The sequence below is a fragment of the Amblyomma americanum genome, chromosome 7 (genome assembly GCF_052857255.1).
Source record: "Amblyomma americanum isolate KBUSLIRL-KWMA chromosome 7, ASM5285725v1, whole genome shotgun sequence".
In the NCBI taxonomy this organism is placed as follows: Eukaryota; Metazoa; Arthropoda; class Arachnida; order Ixodida; family Ixodidae; genus Amblyomma; species Amblyomma americanum.
In genome coordinates this window covers 8,783,055-8,804,103 of record NC_135503.1, presented here as the reverse complement: position 1 = coordinate 8,804,103, position 21,049 = coordinate 8,783,055, and the positions used below count along the sequence as shown (strand labels likewise).

At 45.4% G+C, this 21,049-nt stretch overlaps 1 protein-coding gene across 1 annotated transcript in view; it reads right to left on the bottom strand.

The window, feature by feature from the left end:
* LOC144098391 (midasin) overlaps positions 1 to 21,049 on the bottom strand; it is a 215,597-nt gene that overhangs the window by 173,894 nt on the left and 20,654 nt on the right. The window contains exons 8-13 of the mRNA XM_077630990.1: positions 17,784 to 17,964; positions 17,048 to 17,318; positions 16,788 to 16,963; positions 12,846 to 12,927; positions 9,128 to 9,243; positions 4,525 to 4,655 (exon numbers count right to left, since the gene is read on the bottom strand). Coding sequence (XP_077487116.1) covers positions 4,525 to 4,655; positions 9,128 to 9,243; positions 12,846 to 12,927; positions 16,788 to 16,963; positions 17,048 to 17,318; positions 17,784 to 17,964 — 957 coding nt within the window. The remainder of the gene's footprint in view (positions 1 to 4,524; positions 4,656 to 9,127; positions 9,244 to 12,845; positions 12,928 to 16,787; positions 16,964 to 17,047; positions 17,319 to 17,783; positions 17,965 to 21,049) is intronic.

The window sequence follows — 21,049 nt, the reverse complement described above, 5'->3', positions numbered from 1 at the left end:
ACGTCATCCAATGCAAGCTACGCCGATGAGGAAGTTAAGACGGCCCAGTTCCTACTGTTGCAGAAACTACGCGTGTGCTAGACGTACTTCACCTATTAGCTCAAATACATAATAATGCTAATAATAATACATAATAATACATAATTATGCTGAGCATAATAATGCTTTCAGCATGTCCGCACCTTCTCACGCTACGATACCAGACAGTGCGATGCGGCCACAAGTCATGCTGCATATGAATGCACTCGCCGCATGAAGCAAGAACAGTTAAAGAAAAAGGAATGCGGTCACTGACCATGTCATGAAATTCAAAGACGTTTCGGAACCTCGTACGGGTTCCTTGATCACTGAGCGGTACAAGAAATTGTCGCGACTTATATACGTAACACGTGGCACAAGGAGCGTGCGTAGATGGGTGGCATGGTTCCTTGCACCCGGTTCATGGTAGCTGGTGTCGATTGTATGATTAGAGATTCCATCAGCCGCCGAGATGACACGTTCCTTTCCTTCGCGATGACAGTGGCGTGGTCCCAGTCAATCGTATGAGTATGCTCTTGCACATGCTCGGCAATGGCGTTCGTCGTGTGATTATTATTTCTTACGTCACGTTTGTGGTCGTTAAGCCTTCTGGAGAACTTTCCTGTTTCGCCAACGTAAACCTGGGGGCAATCAGCACATAGGATCTGGTAGATGACACCTGGAAATGCTTCAATCGGCAGTTTATCTTTCACGTTCACGAGCTGGTTACGGAGCTTGCTGGTCGGGATGTGGGCAATGCGCATGTCATATTTTGCAAACACGCGGGATAGCGCTTCGCTGATTCCCTGCACGTAAGGAATGGCGGCACGCGCCTGGAATGTCTTGTTGCTTTGTGTTTCCGGCTGCAAAATCCGCTTCTGAATATTGTGGACAAAGCGACTAGGGTAACCGTTATTAGTCAGTTCTCGGTGAATCGTCCTCAGCTCGTTTTGCAATGAATTCTCATCTGAGCATATGCGTACGGCACGTGTTATTAAAGATGATACCACCGACGTCTTGTGGCCAGCCGGATGACACGACATAAAATTGAGGTAGCGACCTGTATGCGTAGGCTTCCTATATATCGAGAAGGTGAGGGCGCCCTCATCCCTGCGAACCAGTACATCCAGGAATGGCAAAGAGCCGTCTTTCTCAAGTTCAAGGGTGAACTGTATATGCGCATTCTGGGCATTTAGGCTGTTCAGGAAGCGTGTGACGTCTTGTTTCTTCAAAATGCAGAGCAGTTGTCTACGTAGCGGTAGAATACTTTGGGTGCAGGAATGAAGGTGGCTAGCACTTTTTCTTCCAGGGCTTCCATTACTAAATTGGCCGTTGTAACTGATATTGACGCCCCCATTGCCGTGCCTTGTGTCTGCTGATAGAAACTGCCGCCATAGGAAAAATAAGTGTTGCCAAGGCAAAATCTCAGCAGCTCGCAAAGTTCCGGAACATCGAAGGGTGTGCGGCCAGGAGACCAGTGTCAGCTTCCAGGGCTTTTTCACATGTAGCTACTGCTAAATCCACTGGTACGCTAATAAAAAGCGATGTCACGTCAAACGAAACCATAATGTCGTCTTCACTCAGCGAGATGCCATGTAACTTAGAAGCAAACGTGGACGAATTTCCGACATGCGTTGATGTCTTGCCGGCTAGAGGACTCAACACCTGGTGAAGATAGCCTGATAGCCTATAAAGTGACCGCATTCCTTTTTCTTTAACACAATGCCTGACCAGACGAACTTTCGTCGAACCATTGATTAAGCAAGAACAGTCAGTTTACATAAGGCAACAGCACTCGCGACCCTCCCCCCCTCAACCACGTTTGCTGGCCCGCCCCGCAGGTGGCGTCATCCACGCCACGGCAGATGCTGCAGCTGTCCCACTGTCCTGTTGTACCTTTGTCAATGCGACCGCAAACTCTTTGTAGGCCATCTCGATGGCAACAAAGAATGCCCCATTATTTCAAATGGCAACAGTGGAGAATAAATAGACAAGCTTATCCAAGCCAGTCCATGCAATTCACTCCATCAGCGCTTGCAGATTCCATTTCAATTCAAGACTGCACCATTCACGGCAGCAGAGAACGGGTTGGTTGTGAAAGTGATGCATATTTATGTCTACATTAGACCGAAAAAACGAACTTTCTGTTGAAAAACGATCTCTATGGTATTGTTGACATCTATTTTAGTCCAAAAAATTGAACCTTTAAACTCCTCAAAGTCCTAAGTATTGCCACACTGCTCACATTCCGCCGGCGCCGCCATGCGGCTGAGCGGCATGACTTGGCTCTTGATGGAGTGAGGAAGACGAAATCTCCGCTCGGATGAGCGCTGCCAGTCTGCCTAGTCATTCGATTAAATGCCCCTTTTGAGTAGCACTATGTTAGCAACTTGGCTCCCCTCAGTGGTAGCATAGTGGCCAGTAGGTTGCTGGGTGTGCACCACACGCGTCCGCTTTCCATAAAATAAGGTACGTGTCACGCAGCTCAGCAGGGGGAAGGTACCCTGTGTTGGTTTGGCAGCAGGACGAAATGCATGCGGCACCGCTGCAAGTCTCCTTAGGGCTTCGCTGTAGCTCATGATGTACGGCTCCGGCTGTGGTGTCCGTAGGGCTTCGCTGTAGCTCATATGTTCGGCTCCGGCTGTGGTGCCCTGTGGTGGCTTCACCGCTCGCCGAATTTCGTCACGGACGGCATCGGCTACAGTTGCAACACCTGCAGGTGGAGCATCTAAGCGGAGGTTGCGCAATTCTTCGCAGACAACACTCCGCACGAGCTCCCGAAGCACCTCGTCCCCATCGACTAGCACTGACGCACAGTAGTTGGTGGCTGCAACACTTCCCTAATGACCTTTCAAAAAACAGAGATGCCGACCAGTAAAATGAAATTTGAAGTTGACGTTTCAGCGCCCAGAACGGGGGCCTTGTTCACCATACTGCGCACTGCGTTCCTGCAAGGAATGTTCCATACCCGTGGCTTTTTTCGAGATGTCAGCGACGGTCCTTGGAGGGTCGCATATGAGGCCAGCAAAGAGCTGCTCCTTCACACCACGCATGAGGTGGTGTACCTTCGTTGCCTCAGGCATGGCAGAGTCAGCCCGATAGAAGAAACGTGTCTTACCTTTTATAACACGGCGACGCTTTCGTTCGACTGCTGTGACCTGGAGCGAAGGGCAATTGCGGAGCTTTCTTTTCGTTCGTTTGTGAGCAACTCAAGACAGAACGCTTCCCAGTTAGTAAAGGAAGCCTTATGGTTCTCGAACCATGCCTTCGCCGAGTCTTGGAACGCGAAATACACATTTCGTAGCTTACGCTCGTCGTCCCGTTGGTTGAAAGCGGCCACATGGTCAAAGCTGGCCAACCAGTCCTCGACATCCTCGAACCAATCGCCGTGGAAGGATGGCAGCGAGCACGGTGTAAGGCGAACAACCGGCGGGACTGTGCCAGAAGACCGACCAGTCTGACTGCCAGTAGTGGACATCATGCTACGCACTGGCGTTGTCAGTGGCTGTCACTCACGTTCCAGGCGTCAAGCGGCGGCTCACCTTGTGGACGGGTGTTGTTTCCAAGCGTCGGGGATAAGTGTCAAACCTGTCTTCGGGGTGAGCGTTTATGGAACGATACCCAACTGCTCCACCAAAATATCGCTGACAAACCTAGTGCGACTCAAAAGTGGGCTTTTAATCGAACGGCCAAGCAGACCAACAGCGCCCAGCCGAGAGGAGGCGCCGTCTTCCTCGCTCCGTCACAAGCTAAGTCATGCTGCTCAGCCGCATGGCGGCACCGGCAGAATGTGAGCAGTGTGGCAAAATCGGTCGTGAAAATGTACACATTCCTATGAGGTACGTGACGGTTCCTCAGCAAAGTAAGAAATATCGAGCAAGTCCGAATTATTGGAGTCTGAAAAATTGGTCAGCTACTGTGCCTTCAAGGCTGCACTAATAACTTTGGGGCTGACTCACAACAGACGTAATGGATTTCTGTGGTCCTACATGAGAAAAGCCTTCTTTCATAAAATACTTCAGGTATCATCCTTTACCAGGCCAGTGGATATATTTAGGCTCTCTTCAATTGGGGCGTACTGCCACTTTGCACGTAGTTTTTCCGTGGTTCTGCGAGGTATGCCTGAACAAGCCTTCACTGCAAAATGCAAAGCTTGTGGCAGGTCAAGTTAAGATGAGATTTGAACAGATACTAGCCTTTGCAGATGTCATGCCGGAAGCTCCGCCTTTGGACAGCTTGAAGGTGAAATAAAAACTACCAAAATGAACAAAAGTGGCCTAAGGCTCACGGCAATGCTTATATTAATACTCTCGAAGGTCACAACTGACACATGAAAACTTAAATCACCAACTTAACTTAGCCTCTAGAAGGAACAATATCTAGAAAGAAGTGTACATTTACACACTGAATTTCCAACACTAATAAAAACACTCCACAGCCTAGGTTTAATGAGCCAATAACAAGTGAGAGGCGTCACAGCCCCATGAAAGCTGTAGCATACTGTACCCTCTTTCAAACAGGATTGGTGAGCTGCCATCTAAAATGGGAGCCAAGCTCTCCAAGGCCTCCCCTTCAGCCAGGTTGATCTCGTCCAAGAGGACCCAGAAACCCTCCTTCAAAGCTCGCACCATGGCACCCTGCACAAAAGGCACACATTCCCACTGTCCAAAAAAGCCAAGCACCATGCTAAGCAACATACAGCAATTTACCACTTCAAATGCTACATAGTATGAACACTACTGTAATTTTTAAGATTGCCAATAAACACACAGATCTAACACAATGCCGCCCGAAAAATCTTTAGCCGCCCGAACAAGGCCTTTGCAGGCCTTTGCATGTTGCCTCAGATAGCAACACTCCAGCACTGCAATAGTCTATGCAGGTAAGAACCAATATGGTATGAAGGGTGCCTGTACCTTATCCTCTGAAGACAGCGAAATAAATGTACGACAATGAAAAGTTTTCCACAGATAATATACAGTAGATTCTGATGACACGAATCTCATGACAGGGGTGGGACTGCACCAAGTCATTTTGGAGCAATTTTTGGAGCAAGTAAAATCGTGTTTTGGATCAATATGGCTCAGAAAATTTGCATATTGAAACAGTTTAGTGCAGCCAAAATTGCACTATGGAGCTTCTTCAAGCAAAGTAAATTTCATTTTTGAGCAATCTGAAGCTAACAGAGCAATCTTAAGCTCACTTCGTCATCCACCCTACATCAATCCACCAGCACGCATTTCCACCCGCATTGGTCATCCCCTTCAAGTTGCCCGGCCTCGTACGCGCACTACTACATTTGCACCGTCATTCTTTCCTTGTTCAGCCACGGACTGGAACAGCCTTCCACGCTGCATCGCCGCAATCACCTGTCCATCAACATTTGTGAATTGTTTAGCGACTATATTTAACAGCGAATAATCTGTACACCTTACGTGTTTTCTTTGTTTATTGAATCTGATTTATACATGGAGCCCACTCCTTATGTAACACCCCCAATGCCGGGGGCTTCTCGTCGTTCGCACCAGAAAGAATGAAATATTATGGTTTAGTATCAGGGCTATGGTTAGAACCGGGGGGAAAAAATACGGCCCTTACAGGAGTATATACGGTAGTAGTTTTATTGGCCGAAATAATTTGCAAACATCGCATTCCCCTTCGTGCTACCTCTCACTTCAAGGCAATTACAGTGTGCACGAAGATACCATCCCTTGGCAAGACTACGCGACCCGCCTGTAGCAATGCCCATGATAAAGGACTGTGCGCTTTCCCCCACCAGGCCTCCCAGGAGCGCGTGATAAAGAACCATCCTTGTTGGCTCACCCTCGCAAGCTTTCAATCGAGCCAACACCAAAAGTTATACTATCCTTGAAATAAACAAAATACTCACATTTGCTCATTTTCACCATCTAGGCATGGGTAGCGAACTCAAAGAACACGTGAACAGAAAGCAAGCACAATGGCACCTGCATGAAGCACGCCCTTTTCAAACAGAACAAATGAAGCTACTGCAGTACTTGAACTCCACAGCGAAGACTGTCAGCAGCGTGCGGTCCGACCGACGCGGTAACATAATTAGAGTCACCACACTCATCATCATCATCATCCTCATATTATCATCATCATGACTACACCCACTGCAGGGCAAAGGCCTCTCCCATGTCTCTCTCCAACTAACCCTGTCCTTTGCCAGCTGCATCCACCCCTTGCCTGCAAGCTTCTTAATCTCATCCGCCCACCTAACATTTTGCCGCCCCCTGCTACACTTGCATCCTCTTGGAATCCACTCCGTTACCCTTAAGTACCGGCGGTTTTCATGCCTTCGCATTAAATGCCCTGCCGAAGCCCATTTCTTCCTTTTGATTTCGACTAGGATGTCATTATCCCACGTTTGTTCCCGCAGGCCCAGAGAGCCGCAATCTGCCACGGGCTGGTAAACGTAAAACTGTTCCAATCTATCTTTATTCTAAATCCACCATGTCCTCAGAATCAACATAGCTCAGCGCCCCATTAACACCAAGTTTGCTCGCAGCGTCTTCAGACCCCCTTTCAATGTTTTGTGGGTAAGCTATGAAATGCTGCGCACTTGGCCGCGCTACTTGGTCCACTCAACCCCATTCAGTTCCTTGGCGTAAGCGACGGCGACAACCGGGACTAAGAGTGGCCCCGCGCGCACCACCACTTGATGGAACCGCCTAAAAGAGCACGAAAATTATTAGAAACTGTGCGGGAGGCGTCCACCACAGGGGATATGAACAGCTGCATTGTCTTTTTGAAAAACTAATGATTGCGCTGTTCGCGACCGCTGCCAGAGCACAGATGCTGAAGTAGTTCTGGCCGTTCTCGCTCAAAGTGGCGCAATTTTCGTCTCTTCTCTGGGGTTGCCGCAGTTTGGCGCAAGAAGTTGCGTTTGTATCAAAATGGCGCAATTGGGGCAGGAGTCCCACCCCTGTCATGAGGTCACAAAAAATTGTGTATAATCTTAACGAACAAAATCCATGAACAGAAGAATGGGAAATGCATTCACATAGATTTGTTTACGGCTGACAGCAGTCATTTACGGCCACGCGGCCACAGCTCACTACTTGCGGTGCGTACAGTGCGACTGGACCACAATGTCGGCAATGTGCTGGCCTCTCACCGCTGCACGCTGCTCCCTGCGAGTACACTGCAACTGGCAATCGCGTAGTCGGTGATCTGCGAGCAGCACTTAGTGCTTGAGGGTGCGATCGCTGCTTGTGCATTCATATCGTCCGCAGTGGCGCAGGGGAGTGTTTGGAACGTCTAAAATTCTGCACATTGTACACAATTAATTTAGGGGTGTGCAAATAATGAAATTTTCTAATTCGAATATGAAGAAAAAAATGGCTTTGAATATCAAATAGTATCTATTCAGTAAGAAAAAAATATTTTAAAAAAAGATACAGGCAAATGTTGTTTCCCTCTTTTTCAAAATAGTGTCTGGTGTGCGCAATAGAAATAAAAACTACAACCGACTCAACATGACATAAAAAACATGAGCACAGAAATGTATAATACTGGATTAGACAGCTTAACAGTATGCAACCTGTAATGTGGTCATGCAAAACAAAACCTATGAAATGACAAATGACTGGGAACTAAAAAAACATGATGGCTAGCAAAATATTATTAATTCCGATTTTAAGGGACCAGAAAAATGCCCGGATTATCCGAAGGTCGGTTTAAAATACTCTACACCCCCCCCCCCCCCCCCCAAAAAAAAATGCCAAAAATGCAGTGAAGCTTTGTGAGGAGACTGCATCACAAAAACATCGAAAAACCCATGATGAGTGCGCAGTTTTGGCATGCTGGAAGCACAACACGGACGTAAGCGAGGGGAATGCACATTGGCATAGGAATGGAGTGACTGCTTTTTAAAATCTCACCAATGATTACAATACTCCCTAAATAAAAATTTGAGCACAGCTCTTTAGGTGCTTTGATTTGAATATACTGAGGTATGATTAGCGTCTGCTGGAAGAACACAGACATAAGCGAGCGGAACCGCACATTGGCATCTGAAGGGTGAGACTGCATACAAAAAAGAAAAAGCAATGGTCAGCAATGCACCAGTCAGCGTCCGAAAGCGACGAGGAGCTGGGTTCGGACGACAGGCAAATGTGCAAGCCGACAGCTGCTGTCACCACGGGCTCGAGGCGAAGCTCAGGAACTGAAACTACATGACCAGGGTACTTTTTTTGGACTGGCGACAGAGGCTCTCCAACAGTCGTTCACGCCTGCCGTTAAGCACATTCAAGAGGTGCACGGGTTACAATGCAGTAGGTGAGATTTTTACATGATCGCTTGCCTTGCTGTGACATCTCGACTCGCCCCTTCGAGAGAATCATGCAAAGTTCTGCAAGTGGGCTTTCCCGTACATCACAATTGACCAAAACAAGATGGTGGAGCTCACGCTAGGAGAGTTATGAAGGTGACAGGACGAATTCCATGATTGTGGGCATAAAGTATGCAACACATTATGGTAGGATCAAAGAAGAAACAGTGCTCTCTCTCTGTGTGATGTAAGAAAAAGGTGGTTGCCCATCTTGTTCTAATCAGGTGTCATATGTGGGAAAGCTGCACTAGTGAAATTTTGCACGAGGTCAACTTTAGCCGAATGCAATCAGTCCACACGGTAAACACCTGAGAAACACCTGGGAATAAAGCGAAGAGGATGCATTTGTATTGTTTTCCTGACACCTTAAACTCTATCACTAGATAATTTGCCCAGATATTGTGGTTTTGCCATAGTCAAATTTATAAAAGGCAGCGCGGTATACGATCGCTGGTGAATATCTGAAAATTCTCTGATATCAATTTCTTGAATACAAACATGGACCAAATACAATACATATTCCATTCGTATTCAAAGTTTCAAATATTCGCACACCCCTATACACAATACAATCCTGCCGGGGAATTTTACAAATTTGCATCTCGAAATTCATATTAACCATCTTCGTATCATCGAGATTCTACTGCATTCAGCGACTACCATATTTTGTGAAAAATTTGGCCATGGTTTAATGACTACACAGAGTAGATTTTAGCCTCAGAGCATGACTTGAAGGTTTAGAATGCACCTTACCTCAACGAAGGCAAATGTCAGCTTATTTTCAGCCTGCCGCACTTGAATCTCAGCTTTGTGTAGCTGCTCGCCGAAAGCTCGCCAGCGCTCCAGCTGATCCTCATTGCTGCCAGAGCCTGCCATACATGCAAAGCGGCAAGAAATCAGTTCATGAACCAATATAATTATAAGCGAAGTGTTAAACAATGATACCCTGCAATGTGTTTTTAAAATCATTATGAAGGAAGCACTGGTTTATTAAGCACAAAAGTTGTGTCCTTGCAGTTTACACAGCTCCACACCAATTCATCGCTCCAGTGTAGCATGAGCAGGGTAGAGAATGTCACGTTGTACATGCATCACGGAGTGACGCAATTTGACTGATGTCGTTCTGCGCCCTCCTGCAAGCAAGCAGTTTTTGAATGGCACTAGAAATGGCCTAAATTAGTCGAGCCACAGAGGCGAGGGCAATCCAGTTTTCAAAATTCTAAAAACTGATATCTCTATTACTAATGGCTAGCTACAAATCTCCGATTGCAATCATGTGCCTATCAGTAAATGTTAAAAGTTAACTATTAGAATTTAGTCAATCACTTTACTAGTTAACATAATTTGCCTGTTTTTTGATGTCCGCTAACACTGGTATTACTATGCTGCAAAAAGCTCTTTACCTCAAGAACCCTGTTTTTAAACATTTTGGACTTTAAATATACACCTGGTATGCTAGATTGTTCAGGAACACTTGTTTAATTTTCCATAGGCATCAGAAAGAATGAGAAAAAAAAATATTGCTAACACAGATGATTCAACTCGAGCGCATTGGTCAACATGAACTCTTGCAATGTCACATCGACTAGCACTCTATAGGACATCAAGAGTATTTTTGGTTTGTGTCAATGTGATGCATTGTGTAAAGAAAGGCAATGCAACAAAAGAGCAAAAAAAAACATGACTGGCTTTGTATATGCAGACATTCTTTCAACCTGACAAGCACAGGGGCGACCGGCAAAAGACCGAAGCGAACATAAAGCCAACACACAAGGCATGTGTGCTTCTACATGACAGTAACCACAGAAATGCTAAAATCTACAGCAACTGAAAAGTTGACAAGAAATGAAAAGTGCAGCACAGGTTTTTCATTCAGAAGGGTGAATTAATGTTTCCTTATGAATTCCTCCTCAATTATGCTTACTTGCTCCTGGTTTAATAATAACACCTGTGTGTCCTTACACATCTGATACTTTTAACATTTCTGTTGAGCTGAACTGATTCATTTGGTCCCATTTTGGTCACCTCACAGAAAGTCCACAGTATTAATCAAATGATTATGAAATGAACCCACCCTGCTTTCAATTTAAACTTGTAATGCTAGTATGGATCATTTTAGTATAAATAAAACGAGATCTAGAGCATCTGCTTTTCAAGACTAAAATGCACTTTCATAGTCCATAAACACCAAGCTTGCAGTTATGCAGTGGTGGAACTGACAACTAGGCTTCTTGTAGCAGCTTTTGTAGCAGACGAAACTGCAGTTTGTAGCAGCAATTTCAAGTTCTGTAGCAGGAAAAATGGCATTTTGTAGCAGATATTTGAGCTTCTGTAGGAGGAAAAAAACTGTTCCTTAGCAAAATTTCATGTCTCGAAGCACTTAAATAAAGAAGGCTTGTTTTATTTTATGCAAAAACAAGCTTCACGTCCAAATTCAGTCTAAAGTCTGTTCTTTCCTTAAAAAGCTGCAAAAATATGCAAACAAGAGATTTTGCTAAAAATAAAACCGTTTTTATTCAGATGGACGACATAACGAGATATGCAACAAAGCTATAAAAAATTATACCATTCTTAAAACTGCAAATTTAAGGTACTATTTCTTTTCTTTCCTTGATGACTCCAGGTCGGACAGCGCTGCTGCGAGCCTTTCCTGTCCATTCTTCAGAAGGGCTTGCAACATCTGCAAAATTTTTAGACTTGACACCTTTTGCGAAAAGCAGCTCAGCATTGGTGATCGTATTCCTGGCCAGCCTGATCTTTCCCAGTACCTTCTCTTCATTCTGACCTCTTTTCTGGGTGTCCTTGTCTGGTACATCAGCCTTCTTTTGCTTGTTTTGCACGTGTCTCTTCTGCTGCATCTGCCTGCAACCACTGCAGCCTTCACTTCCGCGATACTTTCAGCGCTCTGATTAATCGTTGTGTCATAGGAACGGCAGCTGGATTTCGGCCGAAACGCTGGGAATGTCATTACAGACCTAAGCCCATTTACAATTTGTATTGTAAAAGACGATCGCCCTCTCAGCACTCGCTGATTTTCACTAAAGCCCCTCTCCAAATGAGCATTGCTGTGCGAGAAGCACAGAAGTGCTTTCACGAGTGCTGCCAACAAGGGATATTTTCGAGCCCCATCCTCTTGCTTTTGTTAAAAAAATTTTAGCCAGAAGTCATCAAGTTGTTCGGATTGTCTGGCTAATATCTTCGTAGACACAAAGACTAAACTCATCCGTCAGGGCGGAGACCTCATGAGCTGCGATGACCTCCGGCAGCGATGACCAGCATGGATGAAGATGGACACTTTCTTCGCGCCATTTTCTTCCATCAGCACAAGTTTTAAACAGTGTTGCCGGCAGATGTGGGGTTCCGCGACAGTAAATTTCGGTTTTGCTCTCGGCAGAGTTATTCAGCGGCGTTTTGGCGCAGACGTGGCGCAAAAGTCGGCAAAAAAAGAATAGAAAAAGAATAGATCGCAACTAAATACTCGTTAATTCGAGCCCTGTTAATTCGGAAATACGGATAAGTACTGTCGGCGCAGTCCCAGCCAATGCCCATGAAAGGCTATGACATCGGACGGGCGCTACAAATTACGTGCGAAAAACTTTTCTTTTTTTCTTGGCAAGTGTCGTCCATCCTTCCACCCATCAGTCGCCCACTGAAACACGCGGTCAGCCGCAATCATGACGCTGGTTTTATCATCGTTCCCTGCAAAAGGCGCTTGCTGGTATGGCGCGTTCAGATGATCGAGTGGCAGTAGACGGGGTCCGCACCTATCGCCCATGGCACAATAAGGCGAATGTACTGAAAACGAGGCTTGAACAACCAGAGAAGTGCTGGCACTCTGCCAAGTTCGCTTCCCTCCCTTGCTAGAGCTAACGTCAAAAAGTAAACACACCGTGATGCTGGGCAGCATCTTGGTGAACTGCCAAGAGATGCGTTGTGGACCGCATGACAGTGCAAAACGAAGGGAAGCGTTAAGTACCGACGCTTTTTTTTTAATTCTTAGGCAAAAATTGGGAATGGGTGGGTTCATTATGCGATTGGGTTCGTTACACGAGTAAATACGGTACATATATCGTAACGCAAGTGGTTCTTGTCAGTTTTTTTCAAGTTATTAGATAATTCGAACGTCGGAAAATTCTATCTTTTTTCCCGGTCCCGTGAAGTTTGAATTAACAAGCTTTTACTGTACTTTAAGCGGTCCGATGGGCTTCAAATTAACAACGTTTTAAATGCACCATAAATGAGCACCATCATAAAGTCAAAAACTCAGCACAAAAGAAAGGCATGGGAAAGAAAAGCCCAGACACAAGGACTGTTATCTACTCTGGTAGTCCATGCCGGTGGTCAAGTACTGGCAGTCAGTGCTGTGTCTATGCTTTTCTTTTTCACTGTGATTCTGATCATGCAGTACTCACTAGCCCATCAGCTCAGCAAGACAGTTTAGTAAACAATGCAATTCAATAAATATTCTTACTTGTAAGCTTGGAAACTGCTGACTTTTGACTGTGAGACATCAGACTGAACAAGGCGTGCCACTGACGCCCAGCAAAACAAGTCTGAAAGGAAATCATACACAAACCTTCCATCAAAAAAAGTAAGCAACAAGCCCTGAGATATACAACTCATAAAGTTCACTGCTGATTTTGCTTTCCAAAAAGTGACAACTAACAGTGACACTGACAAGCAATATGCGAAAGGTTTTACTAGCAAAATGACTTGTAGCCCCCATACTGACGATGCTGTAAAGTGAACTCGTTGAGCAGTACCTTTTTCTAGCAAAGCAGTTTCTAGCAGTATCTAACAGAGTGGTGCATGAAAGAGCTGCACTTTACATCATTAGCTTCTCTATACTTGAATGGCATGTCATTGTAAAATGCTGTAACCAAAGGCTGCCAGTTTCATTTGCTGTCCGAAAGAAAGCGGGTACTTGGTAGCGACATTTTTTTTAGCCCAAACTACAGTCCAGCCCATATGAAATAGCCGCAGATATAACAGACACTCACTTATTACGAACGAGTGCTACCGTTGTCATCATGAGCTTGACTACGCCCACTCCAGGGCAAAGGCCTCTCCCATGTCTCTCCAATTAATCCTGTCCGTTGCCAGCTGCAACTACCGTATGCCCGCAAACTTCTTCATTTCGTCTGCCCACCTAACTTTCTGCCGCTCCCTGCTACACTTGCCTTCTCTAGGAATCCACTCCGTTACCCTTAAGGACCAGCGGTTATCTTGCCTTCACATCACATGCCCTGCCCAAGCCCATTTCTTCCTCTTGATTTCGAGTAGGATGTCATTAACCCGCGTTTCTTCCCTCACCCACACAGCCCGCTTCCGGTCCCTTAACGTTACACCTATCATTTTTCTTTCCATGGCTTGCTGTGTTGTCCTTAACATAAGCTCAACCCTTTTCGTTAGCCTCCACGTTTCCGGCCCGTCAAAATATGCATTAGGATAATGGCAATTCGTCTCAGATTCAACAAACAACTATAGCCACAAAACTCAGTTACAGAAAACGAGGAGGAGCCGTAAACACGTCCCTGAAGAAGTTGAAAAACTCGAGCTTCCAGCAAGTGCAGAGACCAACAAGTGTCTACCAGCCTCCGCAATACCACCCCATAATGAATCAATCCCCATAAAAGCGATAACAAGGCAGCATTGAAACTGTAAGTAACTGCTGGCCAAATGCGCGCCAATGGCATATAAGGTGATTCATTGCCTGCGTGTGCACCGGCTGGCCAAACCATCCCAAATGTAAGCAGTAGCGCAGTGGGTGCGAGGGTGTGGCAGCATCGAAAGCGAAGCTACTGCACATGGTCGTGGATCAACTAATGGCAGTGATTCGAGAAGTCTGAATGCTTTGCTGACCACGCTGGACATGTGGTATGCATTATGATCCATAGCGCAGCAACAAAACAGGGGACAAACGCAAGAGCTAAACTTCCACCAAGGATTTTTTTGATGCACACAGAATTTATACATGAAGAAAAGAACGATACCTGTCAGATTAGACAAGATAATTTGTGAACAAAAGCTTAAAAAGCACATGCAACACATTTCACCAGTTGGCATACTGCTCAGAGTACAAAAATGCCATATCTTTGACAGCGACGATGACGGACTGCTGACGCAGCTTTCAGGTCCAGCTCTTTCGATTGCGGCAGCCTCGATAATTTCCCTTGTTAATCTATCCGCATTTCTGCCAATCACCTCGCATTCTTTAAAACCAGGCTTGCATTTATGAGCACGACAGTGCCGTGCCAAATTGCTGGAACCGCCATCCCTAACTTCCCTATGGTTCTCACTTAACCGCTCGTTAAGGCATCTCCCTGACTGCCCAATGTACGCCTTGCCGCATGAAAGCGGGATACTGTAGACTATTTCCTCAGTGCACTGCACGAAAGGGTTTCTATGCCGAATCGTGCAACTATTCTGAAGCCTGCTGTCGGGATAGGTGGCCTTGCAAATGCAGGACAATTTTTCTGGTGTAGACATATACACCTTCACTCCCACTTTTTGTGCTACCTTCTTGAGGGAGTGTGACAGCCTGTGGATATATGGCACCACCACTAACTTGCTGCCCCCTTCGCCATCAGTTACAGTCTTCTTGGCCTTTTCCTGCTGATGCAAGCTCTCAGCGACCGAAACTAATAAGTGTCTCGGGAATCCTGCTGCTCTGAGGCGGTCCACCTGCTTATAAAACTATACTTGCCGAAAACTATACTTGCGGACAGCTTTCTGTGGCTATGCTGCTGAAGCTATGGGCGGGCACCACCAGCTTAAACACCTATCTCTCTCCTTAGTGAGAGAGTGATAAGAGCGCGCTTGTGAAAGCCTTGCATCCCACCCTCATAGCCTCCACCGCGTAGTCACAAAAAGCTGTCCGCAAGTATAGTCACAAGACAAATGTTACCCTGCATTTGCACACTTGACTGGTTGGGCTGCGCAAAGAATCAAGTGCCTCATTGAGCTTTCAATGCTTATCTGCCATTCCTCACGCCGATGTTTTTATTATTTTTTTATTTCGACAAATACTGGCTTTCCGGCGCAAATGGGCTCACCGGCGGAAAAACATGGCCACAGCGCTGCCAACGCCATCGAATCGCTTGGAAAAAAGCCCGATAAGACATGAAATTTTTTTTTTTCTTTTTGTCTTGTGTGTGCTCTGCTAGCTCGTCAGTACAGCTCAAAATTTCAGTCGCCATGCACACAAGTGCACGTAACATGCGCAGCCTTAAGCGCCATGCCCTTTCCACATCATCTTGCCAATGTTCTAAACATACGTGCAATGGCACAGCTGGGCACTGCAGTGTCTTGACACGCTGCCAAGTTAGCCGGGTGAGCCACCGTCACTGGCACTTTCTGGCTGCTGCCAAGGTGTGTGCTGCAAACGGCAGCACATCGACAGCATGACACTGAAGAACGAGCTAAGAGACGCTCTGAAATGAGTTCTAACAAACGAGGTACTGTGTCTTGCTTTGCACATGCCCACCAGAAGTGCATCGGAAAGGGAGAAAGGCCAGTGTGGCTGCTCACGGAACCCAGTTTGAGAACCACTGGTCTAGCATACCTTACAATGCAAACCACCACAACCAAAACCAAACATTGAATTATAATGTAAGAAGTGTCATGTAGTGCCACACAGTGCAACAAATACGGCTAGAAAGAACACACAAGCCGTAGGCACATGAACGCATTCTTTGTGCAATGCCGCGGAGCGCCGCAAAAGATGATGCCGCTACCAAAAGGAGGGGGGTCAGACACACATCAGAGGTGGCCACTACATGCGCCCTCTCTCCGCCCCAACGGCCAAAGTTGCCCTGGAAAATGGACCCTCTTCTCCAAGCTTCAAGGCAGGATGTGTTGGCGCTGGCAGTCAGCAACGAAATCATGCAAAGTACAAAGCGCACAGCGCCATCGGCGAGCAGCACGCATTGCATGCACTGGCATGGTATTGCTCATTGGCTAGCGGTGTGGCACAAGGGCAGCACTAACTCATGGCTGAATGCCCTTTTCCTTTGAGATTTCACCGGCCAGATTTCAAAGTAGTGAATTTCTCCGCAAAAATTTTTTGAGACAAGCAGTCATAAATATGTGCTGTCTGCTGCATGACACGAAAATATTTCAATTTGACCGCTATTTTTAGATATGCAAGTTCGAGTTAAAAAGGGTTTACAGTAACTCACCTATGTATTCACTATATATATTTACTATATGTAACTCACTTAGACTATTCAGCCACCAATGGCTTGATTATGCAAATAAAGGGGTGGGAATGGACTTTGTGAATAGTGCGGTATAAATACTACCTGCCCTTAAAGTTGCTGACCTCTTTTCAACTTCAATAGTAGTCAAAACGGCTAATGAAGCAGGAGTGCAAGAAAACAAAGTTCAATGTAGAAGCAGAATGACAACTCACAGTGATATGGCAGAGGAACTTTGCATTCTGGGCCTGTGAAAACGTAGCGCAAAAGAGCACCTCAAACTCTTCCCGAAGAGGAGCTAGAAGCAGTTTGATGTCGACAGGCTTGAAGCCACCCAGCAGGTCACTGCTGTCACTCTGCTGACTCATATTGAGAACCACTAAGGGGTTACCTGCAACACATACACACACACACCACCAGAGAGTTTCGCATTATCAACATCAGTGTCTGAATAAAATGTACAAGGTGCACTGACCTGTCAGAAGAGCAAGATGCTGTACAGTTGCTGTCTTTCCAACACCTGTCTCACCAACAAGCAGCACCGGTTCCTCATTGGCCACTGCAGCTGCCAACTGCTCAATCAACACCAAGGCATGCCGCGTCCCGGCAAAGGCGCTGGCATTTACAGTGGCTGAAGACGACCCCGTTGCTTTAACTTTCCGGCGGGGCAACACAACGCGGCCCACTTTTACAGATGACGCTGCCTCCTTGATCTCCGGTTTGTTCATGGTGCAAAGAAAAAGTGCCTGCAAGGGTGTCATTTGGCGTTGTTAGCCACTGATAAATACATCTACAAAATATTTCTCAAGATATGATACCATGACATAAAAATAGTGTCACAAAAACAATAACTGCCTTCACAAGAGAAATATTTCGATCACAAATGGAGCCATTCAGGTATCTTTAAACTATTCAAGTTCTCACAAGACTTCAAAGTTGAAATGCACACAACTTTTTATCCATTTTATCAATCTGAGGTACACATCTTCATGTTTCTAACTCAGATACAAACCAAATACCTTTAAATTCAGCAAAAAAGAAAAAAAACAGCATTTCTGTGATGTAAGTGCTACCATTTTTTTCAAGAAGCAAGCCAATCAATGTTCGCAATAGATTGTCAAAAACTAGTGCTACTCATCATTGTGAAAATTTGTTAGCCTCTCAAGATGATCCCATGCTTGCACGGAAGGCAGAGAGAGAGAGTAGCACACCTGTGACTTGGTAAGCCCTAGCAGTGCTCCACACTTCTGAGCCAGAGCCTGCCTCTTGGCTGAATCACGGACATTCTGGCAGAAGCAGTCCATTGTGTCCTGGAACACAGCTTTGGCAGCATCCGCCCCTTCCAGGGAGAAGCCATGCAGCACCAACCGCCGACACAGCTTTAGCAAGTCCCTAAATACCAGAGAAATTTCATTAATACCCAATGCCACAAGGGAACAAGACATTGTGCAAAGTACCCACTGTTTTATGGTTACAGTCACCGACTGATTTCTGGACTTGGCAGGATCGGAAAAATGATCCAAATAATCAAATATTCATAAAAATCCATAAGCTTAAAAAAGAAGGCACCTCTGCGAAGAGCCAGTCTAAAAAACTGCGAACTTTGCCACTGCAACATTTCCGGGACATGCCGCGAAACGCCACAATACAATGCAGAGTTTCTTAGGGTAGCAACGGTTTCAAAGATCAAGATGGGAACCCACGAGAAGAATCAGGAAAATGTGAGCGCCTTCGAGTGCACCCATCCCTAATTACCCCAATCCCCCTATCTGCCTTGCACCATGAATGGCGCCATCAAATCTATGGCGGACACTGCTGCTCTCTTCTTTTCAACATGACTGCACATTCTTTGTAAGGTACCTCGATGGCAATGCAGAGTGTGCCATTAACTGAAGTGGCACCAATGAGGTGTGAATAGCGAAGCCTATTAATGCCAGTCCGTCCCTTGACTTCATATAAATCGAAGATGGTGCCTTTCACGACAGTGAAGGAAGCAAAACGCCAGTTGGTTGCAACGGCGATGCCCGCTCGCGTTTATGCTGGGTCAAAAAAACAAACTTTAGGCCGAAAAAGCTATCAACATTATTACTGGTATCCATTTCAGTCCAGAAAAATACAACTTTTGAACCCCACAGAGTCTGAAATATCCACCATGAACATGTACATGCTCTTATGAGGTGAGTAACAGCTCCTCAATATACACCCGAAATATTGCACAAGTACAAATGATTGTAGCCGAAAAAATCGGTTGGATAATTTGCACAGTGCCACACAGATGCACACGGCATACACACTGATGAGATTTAAAATTCAGAGTTAGTAACAACCAATTCACCTACAAAAGCACTCTTAATAATATTAATGTTGCAACATTACTTGGCTTGTTCAGCGGAAACCCTGCCGTCGCCAGAAAGCCGTGGCAGAAAGGTGCTCGCGAATGACGTCATCACCCCTCCTGGAGCAACAAGCCATTAAGTGGCGCCGCCACCGCCCAGGCAAGAGAGGAAAACCATCGTCCTCGCACTGCAGTATGCGAATCATGAAACACAATGCAACACGAAGAGAAAGGAAGCTCGCAGCCACAGCTGGTGTTAGAGGGGAGCAACAAGGCTAAGGGGGACCCTGCTCTTAAAAAAAAAAAAATGTAATGAAGTCACAATTCTGAAATCTTAGGGAGCATGTGCTTTTGCATGCTGTTGTAAATATGTAATTTAATTTCATGTAAAAAAATCCTTGTGCACTTATGCAATATGTTATGTAATTTTTTGAAGAGAGATTTTAACAAAGTTTGCTGTAGGGAAGTCGCTGAAATCTAAACTATTTGGTTTGTCTTGACATCAAGAAGTGCCATAAGGGTAAAATTATCATCCTGCCTGTTATAGAACTTGAGTTTTGGAGTTTTTAAGCTGCTACTCCAGAAGCAGGGATACAAACTCTTCTTCCCATTTCTGAAGTGGCGACTTCAAAGCTCCATAACTCAACTTCTATGAAAGGCAGGACGATAATTTTACCCTTATTGCACTCCATAATGTCAATACAAGCCAATGGCATGCATTTCAGCAAGTTCCCTGCAGGGAAATTGCTTAAATGCTCTCTCCAAAAAGACTTGCATAACATATTGCATAAGTGCACAAGGACTTCTTTTACGTGAAATTAAATGACATATTTATAATCGGCACACGAAATAAATGTTCCTGAATAAAAAGACTGAATAATTGTGGCTTCATTAATCAAACATTGTTTTCCAGGCATACCTGTCAGCGTGGAGGTGGAAGGAGCAAGGAGGAGCATGCAGTTAGAGATTACACAATAGCCAAGTCCCCACTCCCAACATCTGTTGACCTCCAGCTTTCGGAGAGTAAAATTGTGATACCCGTGTTTATGACTGAACAATTATGCACACACACTGTGCCTTCATCTTCCCTTAACAAACAATATGACATCTCTATCAATATGACATGCTGGGATATTGGCATACTAAGACAGCCAGGTGTCCAAAAATTTTCATAACGTTAAACTGTCTGCTCCTGCACCAATTCAGCCCACATGATAATCTGAATTTAATATTAAGTCAAAATACTGATTTCCTGAAGGAAAAAATTGGTAGAGTTGGGGCATAACAGCTGTGAATTCCACAAATGACATTTTTAGAAAATCGACTTTGTGGTCGTTTTTTTTGGCCCCACAGAGTCCCCCTTTTGGAGGTGCACTAAAGAGGATTCTGTGCTTGTTTTTTTACCACGGGAACTCGTTCTGCATGCTCTGAGCATTCTTTGATATTTTGAATTATCGTCCTGTGCGGCCAATTTCCCTATTCAATCGAATTAAATGCCTCAGCTCCTGCCTCCAAAAAGAGGAAGAGTGCCATTCAGCCAGCCATGTGGCGGCTTGCCGCTCTGCCATAGGCGGAGTGATACGTAGTGATCGGCGAAAGCAAAGAGTCTGTGCGTATTTTTATTCCGTGGGCCTAATTTGTGGCTATGTAGTCTATGACTGAAAATATTTATTCCTGGAAACCTAAAAACAAAATAAAAGCTAAAGCAAAGCCGCCACATAATTTTCGGAGGTGAGTTAAAAAAAAAAGCGGGAGCCAGGATGTTTAATTCGATTTAATAGGAAAACTGGCTGCACAGGACAATAATTCAAAGTTTGTAAGAATGCAGGAAGAGTGTAGATTGAGTTCCGGCAGTAAAAAGACGATTTCAGATTCCTCTTTAGTGCACCTTTAATGCGCAGTGACAGGAGTGCACGCGCACCTCGTTTAAAGCCGCCTCTTCGATGCCGGGAAGCCTGGTCTTACGCGGTCTCAAAACTAATTCTCGAGGAACGAATACGGGCACTCTTTTAAGCACGGTAAATAATTTTTGAAAGCCAGAGTACGGGACACGTTTATTATGCAAATGCTTCAGATATGCGAGATTTGCGATTATGTGACACCTGGATTATGCAATGGTTTCACGCGGTCTCCTGAAAATCG